Source organism: Orcinus orca, chromosome 5 (assembly GCF_937001465.1).
Source record: "Orcinus orca chromosome 5, mOrcOrc1.1, whole genome shotgun sequence".
Lineage (NCBI taxonomy): Eukaryota > Metazoa > Chordata > Mammalia > Artiodactyla > Delphinidae > Orcinus > Orcinus orca.
In genome coordinates, this window is record NC_064563.1 from 35,051,800 (window position 1) to 35,072,831 (window position 21,032).

General features: G+C 42.8%; 1 protein-coding gene and 1 long non-coding RNA gene across 6 annotated transcripts; one reads left to right on the plus strand and one right to left on the minus strand.

Moving 5' to 3' along the window:
• Positions 1-542: 542 nt before the first annotated feature.
• On the minus strand, positions 543-16,627 carry CDV3 (CDV3 homolog). 5 transcript variants are annotated; one of them, XM_033404053.2, is made up of 5 exons: positions 16,057-16,627; positions 15,253-15,329; positions 5,541-5,686; positions 4,103-4,256; positions 543-2,913 (listed from the first exon to the last, which is right to left on the minus strand). In XM_033404053.2, exons 1-5 carry the CDS (start codon positions 16,294-16,296, stop codon positions 2,763-2,765), a joined length of 768 nt encoding a protein of 255 aa, XP_033259944.1. In that variant the 5' UTR covers positions 16,297-16,627; the 3' UTR covers positions 543-2,762. The 5 variants fall into 5 exon arrangements, with proteins under 5 accessions (XP_033259944.1, XP_033259948.1, XP_033259943.1 ...); XM_033404057.2 differs by having other exon boundaries at positions 543-2,735; positions 4,103-4,262; positions 16,057-16,612; XM_033404052.2 differs by having other exon boundaries at positions 4,103-4,262; positions 16,057-16,610.
• Positions 16,628-18,853: 2,226 nt separating this feature from the next.
• Positions 18,854-20,405, plus strand: LOC125964546 (uncharacterized). The gene is made up of 2 exons (XR_007477663.1): positions 18,854-19,252; positions 20,218-20,405. It is a non-coding gene; the product is annotated as an uncharacterized LOC125964546 (long non-coding RNA).
• The last annotated feature ends 627 nt before the right edge of the window (positions 20,406-21,032 follow it).

Below are 21,032 nucleotides of genomic sequence, written 5' to 3' on the forward strand. Positions count from 1 at the left end.
GGTATGAAAAAAATACATATACTTACATTCCAAAATGAACAGTTCAGTTAAAAAAGCACTTGTATTTGATTTTTGATATTTCAAAAATTTCACACTCCAACCAAAAATGACTGAAAATATACTTCCTCTAGTTTAGAAATTTAGGGACTATAATCCAGACTAAATCCTGAAATTTAAAATGGCTCTCATTTGAGAAATTTGTAAGCTTCTCAGAGGACAAGCCCTGAAATCTTTAGTTTACATAGTAAAGACTGTAGATTTCCCTACTATGGTCTAAGATAACACAATTTAATACAGCAATGAAGACAAGAATACATTTCAATGTTTATCTTTGGAAAATAATATTCATCACAGGTTCACAGCCAGTTTCATTCCAGGTCTGGTTTTAACATTAAGAGTACTCTACAAACATTTCTCAAATGGAAAGGTCACTCGAGATGACATTATCAGCCTCCTAGAGCAAAGGAGGAATGTCATCAATTCTCCATTTTCAAAGATAATCAGTTACCAGTTAAGAGTAAAAACCACCAGACTCCAAAATCTACATATTTACTTTTTATTGAATTTGTTAATGTTACAGAGTTTTTGCACTGCCAAACCATGCCTGAGAATTCAAAGAAAGAAATGGTACAATGGACAGCCTCATCCACCCATCATACAGCATATTAAAACTTGATTCATGTGCATTTTGATAATTTCACAATCTTTTAAAAAGTTATAAGAAGGGTTGGAATTTTAAATCTCCTGCAGGTCTTCAGATTTCTATGCCATTAAGTAACATTTCCACATATTCGTCTCAGTTCATTCCTCAATAACATAACCCCCAACGAAATTTTGCTGGAAAAAAATGCATACTTTTTAGGGGAAATATGTGGCTCAAGGTCCAAGAGGTTATTTGTTAAAAGATTTTTGGTTCTCAAATGAAGTCTTCAGATTAACCAAGAATCCTTTGTTTCTCACTCATCCAACCTCTCCTTGGCTGGCTCAGCTACTCACCCAAGTACACCAGAACGTAGGCATCCTGCCTGCCACTTCAAATAATGCCAACATTATTGCCCAGATATGGTTCGCATCTGACAGTAGATGACTCTGTAACACTCCTAGGAGTGCGATTCCTGCACTGACACTTATCAAGACTGAACTCCTAGAGGAAAATGCTCCCACATCAGGATAGTTTTACTCACCCATTTGCTTCACTCTTGCCAGTAGCAAGTCTGCAACTCCTACATTTGGCAAAGGGATTTTATTACAGAGAAATCCAGACTCTGCATCAAGTGGTCACATGCCACTTTGAAATATTTCTATTGAACCGAAGATACAAAACTAGGAAATTACCAGACTATCTCATTAGATGGAAAGACTTTTCAGTAATCCTGGGTAGCGTCCTGATGTCCTTTTCCAGGACTAAAAATTACTGGATAGTTTAAGCTGTAATCATTAAAAACAGAAGTGCTACATCACCTGTCTTTCGCCCCTGACTCTCCAAATGAACAACGTAAAAAGACACACCAGGAGGTTGATGACAGAGCTAGGCTGAGACAATCACTGCGTCTAATACCTTAAACGTTTGGGCACAAGTGCATCTGGAATTCTTGTCAGAGATCATGCAAGATCCATGAAACTTCAGTGGGTTTTAGGTTGAGGTTCTGCTCTCACTGCTTTGAATTTATAAGGACACATCTGTGACTCCCTTGGCCTGAGCAGAAAATATACTCTTTCCACAAGTTTACTATACAACTTAGACCTGATTAGAGGAAGCTTTAGCAGCACCTGAAGTAGAGCCCCCTGCATCTACTGCCCTTTGTATCAAAGGCCATCTGGTTCTGCTCTAGGGATTGGCAAATTCATGAGACGTTTCACAATTCCAATGCATATTTCAGGTTACTTAGCCAAGCAATATGCTCTGTCAAAGAACTATTCCAAGTCAAAGCAAAAAAAAAAGAAAGAAAGAAAGAAAAAAAAAGCCTTAATATGGAACACAGAAAAAGTACTACGCAAATAAAAAATTACTAAAAAAATAAGATTATTCCCCCCCCACACCCCTTTTCCCACTTGGTGACCCGAGTTTGGTTGAATTTAATTTGTGGTTACCTCAGAATACAACTCAAAGTTTAAATTATAAATCACAGCCCTACACAGATTATCTGAACACATCAGTTCTTTAGAGAGCGGCATGTTCCAGGAAGTCTAATACCCACTACAGAGTGTTCCTTATGAATGGGGCACAGGACAGGTTAATTAAGGTCACTTAAATCTTCATCTTTTACAGCAGATCAGAACCCAGAAGATGGCTGACTTTCTGCAGGATTTCTGATAGGAATCCAGTAGAGCTGGTTTCAAGTTTCACATCGACACTTAAAAGCTGTAACCTTCTTATCCAGAAGTTGTGATCCACATGAAGTCCACAATGAGTGCAGCAAATCTGAGGTAGTCAACCCTTACGAAGGCTCAGTATCTGAACATAAAAAGATTTTGAAATGACCACTGGCTGCAGTTTTCGATTATTTTGTATTTGCAGAGTAACTCTGAAAGAACACTGCTGAATCTAGTTGACACATTTATATAACAATGAAAATCTCCCTAAATCCAATACACATAAAGAGCAGTTGTGATACTTTAAACTTCCATAGTGCAATAGGGCCGGTCCCGTATACCGAGTGGTCTGCATCAGTTGTAGATCCAGCAGAGATCAGATGATGATGGCTGTCCGTGGTGGTTAGCTGTGGTCTAGTTACCTTAGAAGGGTTAGCAAACACCATTCCTTAATTGTACTGTGTGTGGCTGCTTTTCTGATTCTCAAGCACAGCATACTGGTTGTCTAGCTGAAGTTTAAGGGCCTGGTTTTTTGAAACCTCATCCCTACCTCTAGTTTTGTGTCTTACTACTTCAAAGCTCTTCTCCATTTCTTTATCCCTAAGGGAAAAGAAATGTAATCAGTAAATATTTCTTCTTCACTAGGTTGTTTTGAAAATATCCTTCCTTGAATTTAAAAAAAAGCCACCCCTTAGAAAAATCCTGAGGAAGGGACAGGAGGGGGAAACTGGTATATAAATCCTTACCAAAACCACTTTTAAGGCTTCAAATGAACAGAAAATATAGAATACTGTACTGAAGCTCTAGGGTCCTATTTTCTGTGGTAGCAAATCTACTGAATACTATTAACTGAAGACCTATTTTGGGACCAACTTCAAGACAACTGGAAAGTTAAAAAGCTGTCTAATGACATGGTGATTCCTTCTAAGACTCATTGTTACTCTTAGCAAATAATAGACAATACACATCTCTTTCTTTATGCATAAAGTAAGAACAACAATTTCCTCATTCAAGTAAAGTTCTACTCATTATTCAAAGAACTCTCCACACATCTACTTTATGGGAGTGGGTCAGATAAAGATGAGTGTGGTGAATCACTGCCTCTCGTGGAGGACAGAGCAGAGGAACAAGTCAAGTGGAGGCTTAAATTCAAGCCAGCTATGCTCTCAAAGAGGCAAAAACGCTGGGATTTAATTTAAAAGCCACCCCGAAAAATTTCCATCTGATGTCATTTACATTTCTTCCCATTTTATTTACTTTGTAAAAAATTCATGTCCCTAAATAAGATGTGGATGTGCCATATGTGGTCATTTAACTCCAGGTAGCATTCATTTTAAGTACCTGCTGAAATAAGATTATTTTTAATATTAGATTTATAAATGCCAACATCTGTCATCTACTCACATTAACTGGGAATATAATGAAGTATTGCTGACTTTTCTAGTTTCTATATTACAAGGAACACAGAAGCAGCAATAATGTACTTAATATTTATTAAGAATTCTTACTAGATGAGACTTGTCATGGCTACCGAATGACATAAACTAGGGATAAGGGAAACTTGCAGACGAAGTTTGTCTTTGGTGCTCTTTCCCCTCGCCCCCCCGCCCCGGGTCCTTCCCCCCTTCTCCCCCCAGTCCTGGGCATATAAGTCCCACCTTAATTCTCAGTTGCCTCTCAGCTGCAGCTTGGGCTTTACTGCAACACCCCAGGTGGGTTTTCAAATCCCAAAAACCCCACTCCCTGGCCAAAGGATAGGGCTCCAAAACACAATATTGAGAATACTTACTTCCGGCTTTCTACATGCTTGGCAGTGGACTGCAGGGATGGGAACTGTGTATCACTGTAGATTTCTGGTGGTCCTTGGGGTGCTTTCCTTGTTGTGGTCAACCTGGCCCCAGGAGGCCTATACACGCCACTAGTCATTGTCGGTTCTGGGGTTTCTGTAACTAACATTTCAAAACAGTTTAGAGAAACTATTCAAGTGCTTGGCGTTTTAATAAGCTACTCCTGAATTCCTGATCATTTTAACAGTATGGAAAAAAACAATACTTACATTAAGGGTCTCTGAACAACAGAAAGAAAGTTATCTGAGGAAATGTCCAAAAGCAAAGGCCTATTTTTCTAGGGTAAAAGTAGTCTTCCAATTTCTCTTCCATGTACAATTTTAATTATCTATGTAAGTGAGTTCTATTAAGTCAACTTATTGGAAGTGGGAAAGGCATCTGCTGTTCCTGGGAGACAGGTCTCATCAGGGACTACCTTTCAAAGTATGACCACTTTTACATCATCAATGAATTTTTTATTTTCTAGTAAAACAGGAGAAAAAATTAAGCAGCCCAAAGTCTTGTACCATGACCAAGATTTTGAGGACACAGCCTTTCAGCTTTTCTTACATACCATTCACCGCCCCCCATCCTAAACATGAATTCAGTGTTTTACACACGTTTTCTAGTTATCCAAAGCTTCCTTTCAAATGAACATCTCTACATCATTCATTAGCTCAAGTGTAATGCAGCTAGAAGGAAAAACTATGCATGGTAGTAATCTGTGATCTTTGGACAGTAACATTTGGGGGTGATTTGTTATCCTTTATATTATTCTGTATAAAATGGGTATACATCAGAGCATTATTTCTCAACATTTTTTCTTTATTGCCTTCCTAAAAGAGCCTTTTTAGACAACTTTCTTCTAAACAGTACTGTCCCCACGCCCCAAGCAAAAAATGTTAATACCATAGATACACTGTACATATGTTTACATACTCTGGCCCTCTGATGGGCCACAAACCACTGTAAGATCCCTTTAAGATTTCTTTACCATTCCCACTCTCCCCCGAGCCAAGAAGCACTTTTCATCCTCTTGGGAGTGATAAAATCCACCTGTCTGAGAATTCATTCTTCAGAGAGAGTAAAATAGGGAATGGAAAAAAAAAGACACAGGTACCCAATATTCCTTAGTCAGCCGTCAAACATTGAAAAAAAATGCTTAAACATGTAAATCTGGCAAGCTATAGGGCTGCAGTAAGATTTAAGCAGCCTACAGCCTTAACTTCCAAATTTCTTTATTGAGGATATGAAAGTCTTTAGATCAGACACAAGTCTCTCTCCTAGGAATGGAAAGAAGACCCTACTCACCCAGTGCAAGCATGCATTTAGTTGAAAGCTGACTGCATATAAAATTATACACAAATAGACATCTTTATGAAAATGAAATATGAAGGTTACCAACTACTGGAGCAGGAGGTGCTTGTACCGGAGCTGTTTTATTCCAGGGACCTGAAGATTTTTCTACACCACCACCACCTCCTCCGCCTTCTTCCCAGTTATCACCTGGATCTTCTCTTTTTTCATTTTCATCTTCTTCCTTTTCACTATTGGAAAATAAACAAGTGAATTCAATTACAGAAACACCAGGAAAACTGTCAGTCCAAATCCTTAATTCTATCAATAATGATCTGTGATTCTGGAGAAGGTACTTATTAACCTCTTCAAGCCCAAATGCCTCACTTGCTTTTAAAAAAAAAAAAGAGAGGAAGAATTAGGGGATTTAATCTATTTTATGCATTAGGACTTCATGTAAAAGGATTCATCGCTGGAAAAAGGTTGAGAAAACCTCTCTGTCTGACAGTCTCCATTTCCCTTTTTGCAAACTCCATACACTCAAGAATATCTAGAAATATTTAACGCACTGACATGCCAGGCTTTTAACAATCTGTGTTGATTATTTATAGCAGCCCCTACTGAGGGAGGGAAGAGAGGTCAATCTAACCTGAAATGTAGAGAAAAGGGCAACTTGAAAGATTAAAAGTACAATTACTTGATTTTTTTCTAGGACCAAAGTGTACAAACAGGCACTTACGGTAAGCATATTTTTAGTGATCAAATGTATGGGTTTTAAAAGTTGTATAATTTCATTTGCTAATCCTTTAGTACATGTAAAAAAATACTCTCAAAATTAATTCACATTCCAACAGAGGAAAACAAGTTAGCATTCAGTATTTACATCAGTGCTTCATACTTTATTAGTGTCAGTCTCTACTGTCTAGACATAGGAAATACATAGAACTGGTCCCTAACATCAGAGATGTGTCACGCATTTAAAGAAGAGAATACAAGAACTCAGTCTTTGGCTTACTAGTGATTATAAATGCAAAATATATCCTCAGTGGTGACATACCATTCTAAGACTGACTGAACTGTTCTATTTAATGCCTATTTTTAATTTTTTTTTTTAAGATTTGATGTGGACCATTTTTAATGTCTTTACTGAATTACAATATTGCTTCTGTTTTATGTTTTCTTGGTTTTTTGGCCATAAGGCATGTGGTATCTTAGCTGCCCGACCAGGGACTGAACCCACATCCCCTGCACTGGAAGGCGAATTCTTAACCCCTGGGCTGCCAGGCAAGTCCCTATTTTTTTATTCTTGAATCGACTTGAGTCAGAAGTCTGTGATCTCTGCAAGGTATCTTTATTTCTCCTTGTGTTGGATTACTTATTACTATTTTATGTAAGCCTGAATTTGCTAAATTATCAAGTACATATATCTTGCCTCTATACCGCTGGCTTGACAGCACAAAGATAACTGCCAAATCAAACTTCCTTTTTGCAACTCTTTGCCCTTGCAGATGATGCACCTGGCACAGACCACCAACCTTCTCCCTGGATTACTTTCCATGACAGTGGTGGTGTTTCCTAGGTCTTCAGCTTATCAATCTCTGTCATCAATCTAACTGTCCTTTCCTCTATTAAAAAAAACAGGCTGCGGGACTTCCCTGGTAGAGCAGTGGTTAAGAATCCGCCTGCCAATGCAGGGGACATGGGTTCGATCCCTGGTCCAGGAAGATCCCACATGCCGCGGAGGAACTAAGCCCATGTGCCACAACTACTGAGTCTGTGCTCTAGAGCCCGTGTGCCATAACTACTGAAGCCCACGCACTGCAACTACTGAGCCTATGTGCCTCAACTACTGAAGCCCCCATGCTCTAGGGCTCATGTGCTGCAATTACTGAGACTGCATGCTGCAACTACTGAAGCCTGTGTGCCTAGAGCCCATGCTCCTCAACAAGAAGCCAATGCAATGAGAAGCCTGTGCACCGCAACAAAGAGAAATCCCGTGCGCGGCTGTGAAGACCCAACGCAACAAAAAGAAAAAAGAAAATGCTACATGCTGCTGCCTAAAGCTCTGTCCCTGGCCTTCCACTCTTTCAGACATTTTCTCCTTTTGATATCTGATCCATGACAATGGCCATAACAACGTATATATGACTCCTACCTTGACTGTGACCTTGGGAACATCAGGGCATATCCTGGTTTCTGCAAAATGACATCTAAGGGTGCTTTCTTTCCATGTCTATTAAAATAAGTTCTGGCTATATGACAAATTTCTTGAATAGCTAATGGTCTTCTTTAAAGACACTCAGATAATAGTACCATCACTTATTGTCCACCAACCAGAGATGATTCCAGAATTTAGAGGCCTAGGGTGGCAACAGAAAGCGAGAAAGGGAACAAACTTACCTTCAATCTGCATTTAGAGCACGATTTTACTAAAGACTATAGTTTGAGAGGAAAAAAGCGTGGGGAGTATGGCTAAGCCAGCCTTCAGTCTTCCTTTTTGCTAACACATAATAGAATCCTATGGAGCCATTTAAAATGTTAGGCCTACACTAACATGGAAGTAATAATCATGTCACATAAACCAACAACGTATCAATACTAAAAATCTATGCACCTAATATAGATAGAAAGACAATTAGAATGATTTCTTGGGTAAATGTTAAAAAGTGGGTGCTAGAATGCATGACTTTATTTTCTTCATGGAGCAAGCAGTTATGAGCAGATTTTAAAGCCAAACTGGCTGGTTCAATACACCCAGGCTCTGCCATTTACTAGCCAGGAAGACTAAGTACGGCATCTAACTTCTGTATGCCTCAGTCTTCTCGTGTAAAAAGGGGGTAACAGCCCCATTATGAAGATTAACAGACACAAAGCACTGATGACAGTGCTTGGCACATGGTAAGTGCCGTAAGCATTTGGTATTACATGCTTTTTATTTATTATTTTTTAACATCTTTATTGGAGTATAATTGCTTTACAATGGTGTTAGTTTCTGCTTTATAACAAAGTGAATCAGCTATATGTATACATATATCCCCCCTCCCTCTTGCGTCTCCCTCCCACCCTCCCTATCCCACCCCTCTAGGTGGTCACAAAGCACCGAGCTGATCTCCCTGTGCTATGCGGCTGCTTCCCACTAGCTAGCTATTTTACATTTGGTAGTGTATATATGGCCATGCCACTCTCTCACTTCGTCCCAGCTTACCCTTCCCCCTCCCCGTGTTCTCAAGTCCATTCTCTACATCTGTGTCTTTATTCTTGTCCTGCCCCTAGGGTCTTCAGAACCTTTTTTTTTTTTTTTTTTTAGATTCCATATATATGTGTTAGCATACAGTATTTATTTTTCTCTTTCTGACTTACTTCACTCTGTGTGACAGTCTCTACGGCCATCCACCTCACTACAAATAATTGAATTTCGTTTCTTTTTATGGCTGAGTAATATTCCATTGTATATATGTGCCACATCTTCTTTATCCATTCACCTGTTGATGCACACTTAGGTTGCTTCCATGTCCTGGCTACTGTAAATAGAGCTGCAATGAACATTGTGGTACATGCCTCTTTTTGAATTATGGTTTTCTCAGGGTATATGCCCAGTAGTGGGATTGCTGGGTCATACAGTAGTTCTATTTTTAATTTTTTAAGGAAACTCCATACTGTTCTCCATAGTGGCTGTATTAATTCCCACCAACAGTGCAAGAGGTTTCCCTTTTCTCCACACCCTCTCCAGCATTTTCATATTTAGGTTTTCATATAAGCACCACATATACCACCTTTATAATAAGAAAAAACATAGTTTTCATTAAAAAAAAAAAAGCAACATGAAAACATGTTCTTTTAAAATGGACACTAAGCAGTATGATCTTGCTTCCTAAAGCTTTTAAGTAGAATGATCAGGTAAGAGTATGAAAGTCATAATTTATCCAGGAGTCTAACAGTGGTATCCAAATGTCAAAATTGTCCCAAAAGAAGTTTTTTTAAAAAGTTACCCACCTCTGAAGCCACACCTATGTAATTACACTAAAATGTAATTTGCTTGGTCCATGAGTAAAAGCACAGGTATAACTGACTAGCTATAATTGACTATGTAGTTAGCAATGTCGCAGCAACCCAATCCATGCCAGACTGGGTGATAAGATCCCCACAAAGATTTAAGTGACTTCATGGCACTTTTACACTCTTATATCCCCAAACTGTGATAGCTTTCATTTGATCAGTTACATTTAGAAATGGTTAATTTCAACAATGCACTGAATTAAAATAGCTTTTCCCTTAAATTATTTTAATATTTAAACTCCAGAATTATCAGCTTGCAATAAACTGAAAATCAAAAAAATTTTAACACTGATTATCCCTAAGCAGAAGGGATTATGAATAATTCTTGCATATTTCTTTATGCTGTTATACTCTTCAAATGTTCTAAAGAACAAAAACATTGTTTTCCTAATCTGCAAAAAAATAAACTTTGAAGAAAAACTCCAATTTGGTCTGATAGAATGCTGAGAGTCTCAAAGAAAAGAAGATTCCTTTACTGTCTAGTGTTCATCACCTTTTCACCCTCAGAGACAAGTGAAGAAATGAATTTAAAAATCACAAATCTAAAATACCTCTAGATTACAAACTATTACTAGAAAATAAGAGTGATCTGTTTTAATTAGAGGGATTGTATATTGATAATAGGCACAAGACAACTTAGTATTTTGCTTCATAAGATTCTGAAATATCAGCTAAACTAAACATTGGAAATTGTCTAGTCAAGACACTTCAACCAACAGAGGGAAATAAGGCCCAGAGATGCTAAGAGCCTTGCCCAAGTGCTATAGTAACAATGGCAGGATAGAAATAATTTAAATAGCCTACTACTCTTTCATATTTACATATTCCAGAAAATGTCAAACCTCCAAATGCCAAAGTACAAAAATCATGTTGCAGAGAATTATTTCCACAGAAGACAACTAGGCTAAAATTTGGCGTCTGATCCAAATATACAACGTCTCATCAGCTAAATTTGATGTTTTAAAAACTACAATGCTTAAAAAATAAGTAAATAAAATAAAAATAAAAACTACAATGTTACTGTAAATTCATTATCACAATCCAAAGTATACTGTCTTGAATATGCATTAGTCTGTAAGGCACTATTTTGGGGTACTGGGAATGATAATGCTACAAAAAGGAATATTTACTGAGCATCTACTATACCAGGCAGTGTTGTACCCGTTTTACAAAGTTAAAAATCGAAGGCGGGGAGAAGACCCATTGTACATATGAGGAGACTGATATTCAGATACTTAAGTACCTTCACCAGGGCTACAATGTAGCAGAGCCAAGTCAGTGGGACTCCAGAGCCCATATTCTTTCAGGTTGCCTATTACTTCATTTCACTCTCTTTATAGCTCTAAAATATGAAACAAAAATTTTCCCTATTTTGAGATTTGAGAAATTCACTTTTTTTTAGTAAGACTGATCAGGATCACACATTCTACAGCGGTGTATCTATAAAGAACAGAACATTCTTACCTCCTTATCTCAAGGGACATTACAGGAGAATTTATGTATCCTAACTCCCCCTTCCCCAAAAGCAGCTAAAACAAAATCCAGACTTGACTGCACTTTTGCCAGAATGCTGGGCAGCACCACTGATTTGACCCTCTTATCCAATCACTGTTACAACAGTAAACTGGGGGGATAGAAATGGCCTGATGAGCCATGGCTGGCAGCTTAAAATGTCACTGTATTTCATCCAAGGACTCTTTCTTGACCCGTTCATGGTAGACCTAAGCGTCTCTCCTGGACTCCACGGCCCCTGCACATCACTGAAATGATCTACTAGTGTTCAGTAGAGCATGAGTTTTTTTTTTACAACTCCAAGACCCAGCAGTTGATGCCCAATATCCAGGACAAAGCAGTCCCACAAATATTTGCTACTACGAATCCAGCTTGGATGCTGGAATAATTTCTTCTCTTCAAAGGACAAATTAACCAGCTCTACCTAATGGGTTTAAAAGTCTAGATTTCTTAAGATTCCTAGAAAACCACTGGGATCCAAGGACTCAATTTTTTATTGAAACATGACACATGCTCACCATTTAGTAATAAGTAGTAAATGAAATCTTTCTTCCTCAAATCCATTTTAAAGATGGGAAAGGCCTATAGGTCCTACTATCAACCAATAATCTAAGCTCAAGCGCTAGGCCCCTTCTTTTATCACCATCTCAATGGCTTCCCTCTCAGAACTTGTCTGTAAACAATGTGATCTTGAATAAGATTAACCTAGACACAAAACTTGACACATGACCTCATAATACTCTTGGTCCTTAAATCTTGAGCTAATGGGTAAATGTGAGCTAGGACGTTAATACAGTATGCTTGCTGCTGCTGAAAACTCTCCCCCTTTCAATTGCACACTCACCTTCAACAAACGTCCAGCATGCTAACTTACTACGAGGACTAGTGTCAAAAACTTTTAAGACTGTATGCAGCTAACTAAAGAGAAAGTAAGTGTGGCAAAAATGATTTGTACATCTCCAGCAAGAGTATAAGGGTACTTATTCTACTATTCTTGCAACTTTTCTGAGGTTTGTAGTTTTTCAACACAATAAGTTGGGAGAAAAACAATTAAGACTATAGATGGAGAATTTCAAGATATTTTTAAGTCAACTTCAAAGTGTCATTTTCCCTTGTTTCATATTGAAATAGCAAGGCTGTCTCTCTCATGGATAGAAAAGGTAACAAACTAAAGGCATAACCACCCCCCTCCAATTCCACAGAAGAGAGAGATCTCATTTCTCTCCCCTTCTGAGGGCTTCTGCACAAAAGGTAAGACCAAGTCATAAAAGACAATCATTCAAGATCTCCAGCAACTCTGAGAAGGATTTTTCTTTATATGGTTATACTAATGCCAACCTGAACATGTCATGTTCTCCTATTAAGTCCATAGTGAACTGACTCACCAGAGTAGGACTTTAGTCATGATAATATTATGTGCCTCCATTACCCCTTCTCCTCAAGTATTGGTATTATAAAGCAGGTGCCTCATGGTTAAATAGCAGAGAAATTCCCAAGAGTAAGACATTCTAATTTACCCACTAAACAGAGGTTGATTAACATTAACCAAGTGGATATATTATGAACATCCTGTTCAAAATCCTCACAAAAATCCTGAGTAGTCATCTCAATTTTGCAGATAACATTCACAAGTAAAGTAACTCGCCCAAGGTCACACATATGCAGCAGGGCTAAAATGCAAGCCCAGGTCTGTCTTTCCCTAAAGTCCATGTTTTTGCCACATTATCAACTATATCCTATTTGTGTGAGTAACCTACTTCCCATTCTATTGAACCAATGTGTCTTTCCTTGTAGACTCCCACTCCTACTGAGTCAATGTCAAGAACATTTAATACAAAGTTTATAAAGATATTCAGTACATGGTTGACCCTTGAACAACAGGGGTGTTAACATGCCTCATCTGCAGTTCTTCCGTATCGGTAGATTCAACCAACCGCAGGTCGTGTAATACAGCATTTACTATTGAAAAATATCTGCATATAAGTGGACCCATGCAGTACAAACCCATGTTGTTCAAGCGTCAGCTGTATAAAGTGAAAGTTTTTGTCATTATTATTAACCCTCTGATGGCTTCTCACTCTCAAGCCTTTCCTGGAAGCCCTCTGTTGATTAGATTCCCCTGTTGATTTATGAAGGCAACGGAGACAGACCCCAGACTCCACAGTGACTGAGAATCCACAAAAGCAGCTTCCTGAAGAAGGTATGTTTCTCAATGTTAGCAGGTAAGAGAAAGATCTCTGGATGGCCACTGAGGGGCAATGACTAGATGCTAAATAATGAAAAAAGCAGTACAAAAAAGCTGGTCTGGGCTTCCCTGGTGGCGCAGTGGTTGAGAGTCCGCCTGCTGATGCAGGGGACATGGGTTCGTGCCCCAGTCCGGGAAGATGCCACATGCCACGGAGCGGCTGGGCCCGTGAGCCATGGCCGCTGAGCCTGCGTGTCCGGAGCCTGTGCTCCGCAACGGGAGAGGCCACAACAGTGAGAGGCCCACGTACTGCAAAAAAAAAAAAAAAAAAAAAAAAAAAAAAATCCTCCTGCCAATTCAGGGGACATGGGTTTGATCCCTGGTCCGGGAAGATCCCACATGCCACGGAGCAACCAAGCCAGTGCACCGCAACTACTGAAGCCCACGCACTCTAGGGCCCGCTTACCACAACTACTGAGCCTGTGTGCTGCAACTACTGAAGCCTGTGTGCCGCAACTACTGAAGCCTGTGTGCCTAGAGCCCATGCCCTGCAACAAAAGAAGCCACGGCAATGAGAAGCCCGCACACCACAATGAAGAGTAGCCCTCGCTCGCGGCAACTAGAGAAAGCCCGTGCGCAGCAACAAAGACCCAACACAACCAAAAAAAGAAAAAAGAAAAAACATCTAACACACGAAGGAAGCCAAGAAGTGGCTGGGAATAAACCTCCAGTCTAATCACCTCTACTTCACACCACCACGGAAGGTATTTCAAATGTGGGGAAGCTGCATTTCCTAAAAGTTTCCCACTATCAATCAGGTTTCACTTTGCTTAAGCTCACACAGCGACGTGAAAGAACCTAGGACATGAATGCCTAGTTGTGGTAAGTATCCAACAAATGTCATAAAAGTTAGCCCTGGTTTTTTAATAAGTTATTTAACACCATAAATGTTACCATCTAGAGAGGTCAAAAGACAGTATTTTGTTAAGGAAAAGTATTTCCTCCACTGTGCCAGGCAGTCACGGGCATATATAAATCACAGACTTCAAACTGGAAGGCAGTGCATCGGGTTCACTTCTTTTTTTGGCTGTGCTGTGTGGCGTGCGGGACTTTAGCTCCTTGACCAGGGATGGACCCCAGGCCCCTGGTAGTGAGAGTGCTGAGTCCTAACCACTGGACTGCCAGGGAATTTCCAGGGATCACTTATTTCTTGAAACTGAGAATAAAGGGTTTTTAATCTAAACCAATGGATTTTCTACTTCATGAGACCCTCAAAAACATGACATTTATTTACATGAATCTAAAGTCCATGTGACTACCATAGACTGGACTTGATAAAATACGTTAATTTCAAATTCTCTAAGCCAACCAATCCAATTTTCAGAAATTACTGTTTTCTTGAACTTTAAAAATATACTTAGAGTATGATTCCATTTCTATAAGTTTCTAGGAAAATTAATCTAGTGTTAGGTTAGTGGTCATTTGAGGGGTGAAAACAGTGACTATGAGGGGGCTTTCTCCTCTACCAGTAATGTTCAGTTTCTTGACCTCAGTGCTAATTACACAAGTTGGTTTCACTGTGTGAATACGTAAAATCTGTTATTTCCCTCTAACTATGCTTCAATTACGAATACATATATAACTTGTTTGTAAAATCTGCTATTTCCCTCTAACTATGCTTCAATTACAAATACATATATAACTTGTCTGTCACAGAGGATCTGAAAACCACCCCTGTTATTTTTTGAAACAAAAAGAAAAACTAACTTCGACCCACCAATATTAAAAGTAAAAATTTTGAAACCACAAAATCCATTTTAGCTGTCTCAAAAAGGCCTAACCAAGATTTGAAGCAGGCAAGCTCTCACAGGATTTTAGAGCTGGCAGCTAATTTGATCAGCATATAGAAGGGCCGCCATCAGAGGAATAGGCACAATCCATTAGAGTCCTAATAAGCATATCTAAAGCACAAGAGTACTGCGATGCTGTTTTGGGGCTAAAACCCCCCAAACATACAGTATCTATCCCTTGAGTTATCTAAGCATGTCTGTAACCAGACCATACCTTATTTGCATTGCTTGAACTCTTAGGCCGCTGTAATCAACCTCTTTTTGCTCAAATTCTTTCCACTCATCTTCATCCTGTAAAACAGGTACCACTTAGTCAATTAAAGCTATTTGTAAAAACACAACTAAGACAACTATCAGACTATGAAAAAGGGATGAAGCGGCTGGAACCTAAAGTGTGGACTCGTTTTCTGGCCAAAGCCCTTGCTCAATCCCAAGGCCAACTAGGCTGGAGGACAAACGTGAGTAAACTTTACTTCCACCGCGTTCCTTCATGAGACCTGTTACTTTAAAAGCAACCAGGAAACGCCAGATGAAATCAACAGGAAGCCCACAACTAAACGTCTAGCTCAATCTTGCCATGAGACTTTTCTTTTACGGACTTCGGGACCAAGTCGTGCCAGTTAGAGCTGCCACAAATGTGATTGTTAGAAAATTCAGCTCAGACTACTGGTCTGAAATCAGAACGCTAAATTACTCAGAGTAGACGTCATTCGATAGATGCACTTCCGACCCGGGCCGATTCCCCGGGAGGGTGCCGCCGCCAGCTTGCGTCCTCGCCCGAGCCAAGCGACGCGGGTCGGGAGCGGGGTGCCGGGGGTCCAGCGGGGAGCGCGAGGCGGCCCGCCGTGGGAAGCCCGCGTCACGTGGCAGCCTCCGCGCCCATCAGCCCGCCAGCCGGGCCCCGGCCGCCCCTCCCGGCCGTTTCCCCGGGCAGGCAAGCAGGCAGGCGGGCGGGGGCGGGCACATGGGCGCAAGCGCGCGGCCCGGGCCCCGACTCCCAGTCTCCCTGGCCCCTCACCTTTGTCACAACCTTGGTGGCGGCCCCGGGGCCCGTGGCCCCCGCGCCCGCGGTCCCGCCGTCGCCCGGCCGGGTCCCCACGCCCGCCCCACCGCCCGCCGCGCCCGCGGCTCCGCTGCTCCCGCCGGCGACGCCCGCCGAACCCGCGGCGCTTGCCGCCCGGTTGCTCCGCTCCTTCTTCTTCTTCTTGTCTCTCTTGGCGAAGAAGTTGTCCAGGCTCCGCTCCTCCATCTCAGCCATGGTCGCGGCCTCCTCGGCCCGGATGGGTGGGGCCGGCGGCGGGCGCTGCCCGCGGGGCTCCGAGCTCGGGGTCGAGGCCGGCTCGGCGCTCAAGCTCCCGGGCGCGGCGACGCCTCAGCCCCGCGGGGTCGCCGAGGCGTTTGCGGCGGGGCGAGCGGCTCCCCCCGCGTGCTGGCGAATGGTGGTACGGCCCTCCTCCGGGCTCGCGTGCCGCTGCCGCCGCCCCGCCCGCCCGGGCTGCAGCGACAGCGGTGCAGGATCCCGCCCGCTCCGCAGCCGGAGGGCAAAGGGAACGTTCGGGCCAGAGGTTCCAGCGAGAGTGCTAGGCTAGCGGCGGCGCGTGAAGGAGGAGGACGCGCGCACGGAGGCCCAGATAGGAGGGGAAGGGGGTTGGGGAGGGAGGGAGGGGGAGGCGGGCGGGCGGGCCCCCAGAAGAGAGAGGCAACACCCACGCCTGCGTACTTAGCTCCGCCCGCCAGTGTGGGAGAGTGGAGGGGAGGGCGGCGGGAGGAGACGGAGGCGGGGCTGGAAAAGGAGCCAATCATATGCCAGAACGAAGTGCTTTGGCGACCATCCCTGTCTCGGACGGGGCGGGGCCATGGCTTGGGGGCGGGGAGAGGGTATATGCTAAATGTGACGTGCCTGATGACTCTTGCCTCCCGATTGGTCGAAGGTTTAGCCTTGGGGGCGGGCATTTAGAGGGCTGGTTGGTGACTTGGCTAAAGAGGTCCGGTCGAAGGGGCGGGTAGGTCCCGTCTGGGCGCATGCGTACGATACACGTGTGTCTGCTCGTCAGGGGCCAGCTGGGGCCTTTTAGTCGTTTGAACTTTAGCGAGACGGAAAGGCCCTGTGTTAAGCTAGCTATGTTAAAGATGGTACCACCCGCTCTGCTGGCCTCTGTACTTTCACCCTCTCTGGTCTGGCAACTATTCATTTTCATCATAGGGGATGATTGTTATGAAAGTGAGGAGCAGTGGCCTTGAAGTTTAGTTCTCATTTACTAAAAGATCTTAGTAAGCCAGTAGGTAGTTAAAAGGAGATTGGTTTTATCTATTGGTTTTATCTATACTCTACTAGATATTGATTTATCTACCAAGGTCAAGCTAAATCTGACCCTCAAGCTCCTGATCTGTAAAATGGAGATGTTAGCTCTTGCAAGATACTTGGGGAAAGAGTACCTCTTAGTTGCAGTGCTTAATACACATTGGATCCGATAAATGATTTTACATTTAAATAGTATCCCCTGCCCTGACGAGATGACTGTAATCTATCTTTTTTTTTATCCCTGATAAGAGGAGGGGAATGGCATACCATAGTAATGGGGGCCAAATGTGCCCATGCTATACGTGGTTGTGCCATTTAAGTACCTTTTTGGCCTTGAGAATGAAATGAATCCTTGCATATGAAAAAGGGCCTCTAATGTAAGGTATTAAACTTTCCACTTCCTCCTTCTAAAGACAGAGAACTGTCACAACCACTGAGGAAATGACTCAGACTTATGTTAGTAGCCTTGTGGGGTAGATAGAGCACAGCCAATAAATGGAGCTACTTCTTGGTCTTTTCCTTTACAGTTTTTCCGTTAAAGTTTGTCTCCCCCATGCCCCCTCCACCTACACTATTAACGTACTAAGCCTAGAATATGTCAAAGAAGCAAATCAAGGGCCTGGCCTTGGCCAACAGCAAGCTTACGTATAATTCCGCAAACATAAACTGCCCTCAACCACCTGGGATGGGTCTCTAGGTAACTTCCATCTGTGACACCAGGTATCTTCTTGTGATGCAGGCCAAGTTCAGTATTGCCCCTCCCCCACCTTCCTTAACATCTCTGATCAAATTTCTTTTTCTTCCTTTCTCTCCTTCCCTTGCTTTCCTCCTTCCTCGTTCCCTTCCTTCCTTTTGTTCTTTCTTTCATCATCTGTGAAGGACCTATTTAGCTATATTTAAGGCAATGTGCTTTGTTCCAGGCAGAGTAATTTGTCATTCCTGCCTTCAACTCCGTTATAATCTAGAAGAGAAGATCTAGATATGAATAACTGAAATTCAGTCCTCCTTTTTTTAGGTCCCCATCAATGTATCCGTGTCCTGAAAGAAGTAATGATGGGAAAAAAGCAGAGAAGGTACAGCAGTTGAGGGTTAATGCAGTAAAATTCTCTACTACATCTTTCAGTGTGATTGATGGCATGCTCCCCAAACTTGATCATATGTAGAAAACTCAGGTCAGGCCAGTAGAGAGACAAGGGTCTTTGTGGTTGTGTCATTATCTGTAGTTAATAGTCTCCCGCGTGGAGCTGGTCTCCTCCACTTTGAATCCCCTGACCTGAAACTGACAGCATATATTCCTACCAGGTTTTCCTCTTAAATCTCCCTTGCTACCCTCCTCCAGATGGGTTACACAGAGCCCTGAATCCTCATCTTCACCCCGTCCTCATCATGAAGCATCATCCAGCTCTCTCGATATTTGGACCTTCCCCATCTTTAAAGCAAAACAGACCTTCATTTGTACTCGGTAGATGGAAAGTTGAATAGTGGCGAGCACTCGGAACATTACCAGGTATTTCAGCACATCTTCTAAGTATCCTAATGCTGTCTGAATGTGGAAATTTCTCTCTGAGTCCTCTGAAGTGGTATAATCCAAAGGACATCATTTATCTCCCTCGACAAGGCCCACTGAGCTCCAATATTCCATGAGCTCAAGAGCTGGCACAGGGCAGCTGGGCCCAGCCCCATTATCCCTGGGTTCTTTTTTGCTGAGCTATTCATTCCAAGTTCCATTCTGCTACCTAGGCTGGAAATTCTACACACGCTCAGCTCAAAGGAATGCAGCTCATGCTGGCCAAAGACTTGCCAGGAAATGGGGAGTAACTTTTCATTTGTGGCTTCCTCTCTCAGATCTGTGAGCTACTGCCTGGCCTGTTCCACTGATGACCTTTTCCAATTGGGGAGCAGCTACTTTCAGGTCACTTCCTCTGGTGAAACCTCTACTGACTTCTACAGGCAGCCTGGTTCCTGACCTTTAAAGGCCCAGAGACCTTTTGTTTGGTATGGGTATTTGATGCTTTCCTGGTATTTGTATGATTTGTTGTTTAACTATTCATCCACTCATTAACTCATTCATTTATGTAAAACATTTATTTAATGAGTACCTACTGTATGCCAGGCCTGATGTTAGGAGTTAAGTATAAGTCAGATATAGGCCCTTCCCTCACAGAGCTTACTGTATGGTAAACTGGTAGCCAGAAGCACACACGTATACATACAATTATAGCACATTGAAAATGTAATAGGGGCCGGGTGGGTGCGCAGCCCTTAGAGCCTGGGTTAGAGGTCCACTCCACCAACAGCCTTGCAGTGGTCCTTGCAGCAGAGAGTGCGGTGAGAGGGGGATCACGGCTTTCTCCCTGGGACCCTCCAGGCCCTCCGGCCTCGGGGCCAGCAGGTGAGCTGGGGGGCCCGGGGACAGGGCTGTGTCCTGCGGGGCTCCAGAGTCCTCGCCACAGGCACCCATTGGCCAGGCCCAGGCCTTGAAACAGCCGAGAACCTCTCCCTCATCCCCACTTCTGTGACCTAATGGCAGCGGCTGTCTTCTGCAGGACCTGGCCCCCGTTTGGGTGGCTTGAGGAACATGAGGGCCTGTGGGGTCCTGTGCACCTTGCCCCCTCAGTGATGAAGGCTGGGCGGGTCTGGGGACCTGGCCCTGAGGGCGCCACCAGCTGAGATCTGCCTCTTCAGCCCGGCCTGGGCACTGGAGGGAGGACCCAGACTGGGTGCCGGACAAATGCTCCTGGGCAGGGTAACCGGCCTATGCAAGGACCCCCTCCCCTTAGCCAGGGCCTGGACCTTGGAGGGCGAAAGTTGAGCCTTGGAACCTTGCCCCTTTTAGGTAGAACAGAGGATAACATTTGTTTTGGTGGAGGTTTACAGGAACATGGTGACCTGACCTCAAGAACAAAGGATCTGACACCAAGAAGTTTGCAGCAACTAACCATGCCTCTGTCTTACCTTTCCTAGAAAAGGGCTTTGCTGAAAGCTTTTGGGGAGTTTGGGGTTTTTAAGGCATGAGCCACCCCTCTCCTTGCGTGGCCCCACAATAAACCTTTCTCTGCTCCAAACTCTGATGTTTTGGTATTGTTTCGCCTCACTATGCATTGGACACACGGCCTTGTGTTCAGTAACAAAAACACTTGAAGGTAAGAATGGTGTTGGGCATACAGCCTATGTCACAGAGGCATTTGACCGAAGTTGGTAAAATGTCTCCACTAGTCCCCAGTTTTCCACATTAACAGGGGATTGCACAAACCATGGACTATCTAAGTGTTCCTTAACATCTTTCCTTGTTGGCTTTAGAATACATAGCCAGTCATGTGTAGCCAAAAATTTGACCTTCTTCCTCAACCTCAAGTCCCTCGTTAGCTCGTCCTTGACATTAAGGTTCTAGTTGGAGGATAAATGGTTAACTAGAGGAATGAGGTCCCAGACACCAGTGGCTACCCAGAAGAGCCTGTTTCCAGAAAGAGGTAAAGGGTTGCCATGCATGACCCTGCACCCCCCCCACCATATATAAACCTACCACCAAGGCTTGCAAAAGGGAGTTGGACTCATTAAGCCCACCCCTAGTGGATCAGGTCTGCTGTTTGTTGAACCACACGAAATTGCAGCTATCTGTTTTTTAACCTACCAAAATAGCAGTTCCATATGGTTCAACCTAATATATCTGAGAATAAACAAAAAAATTATGT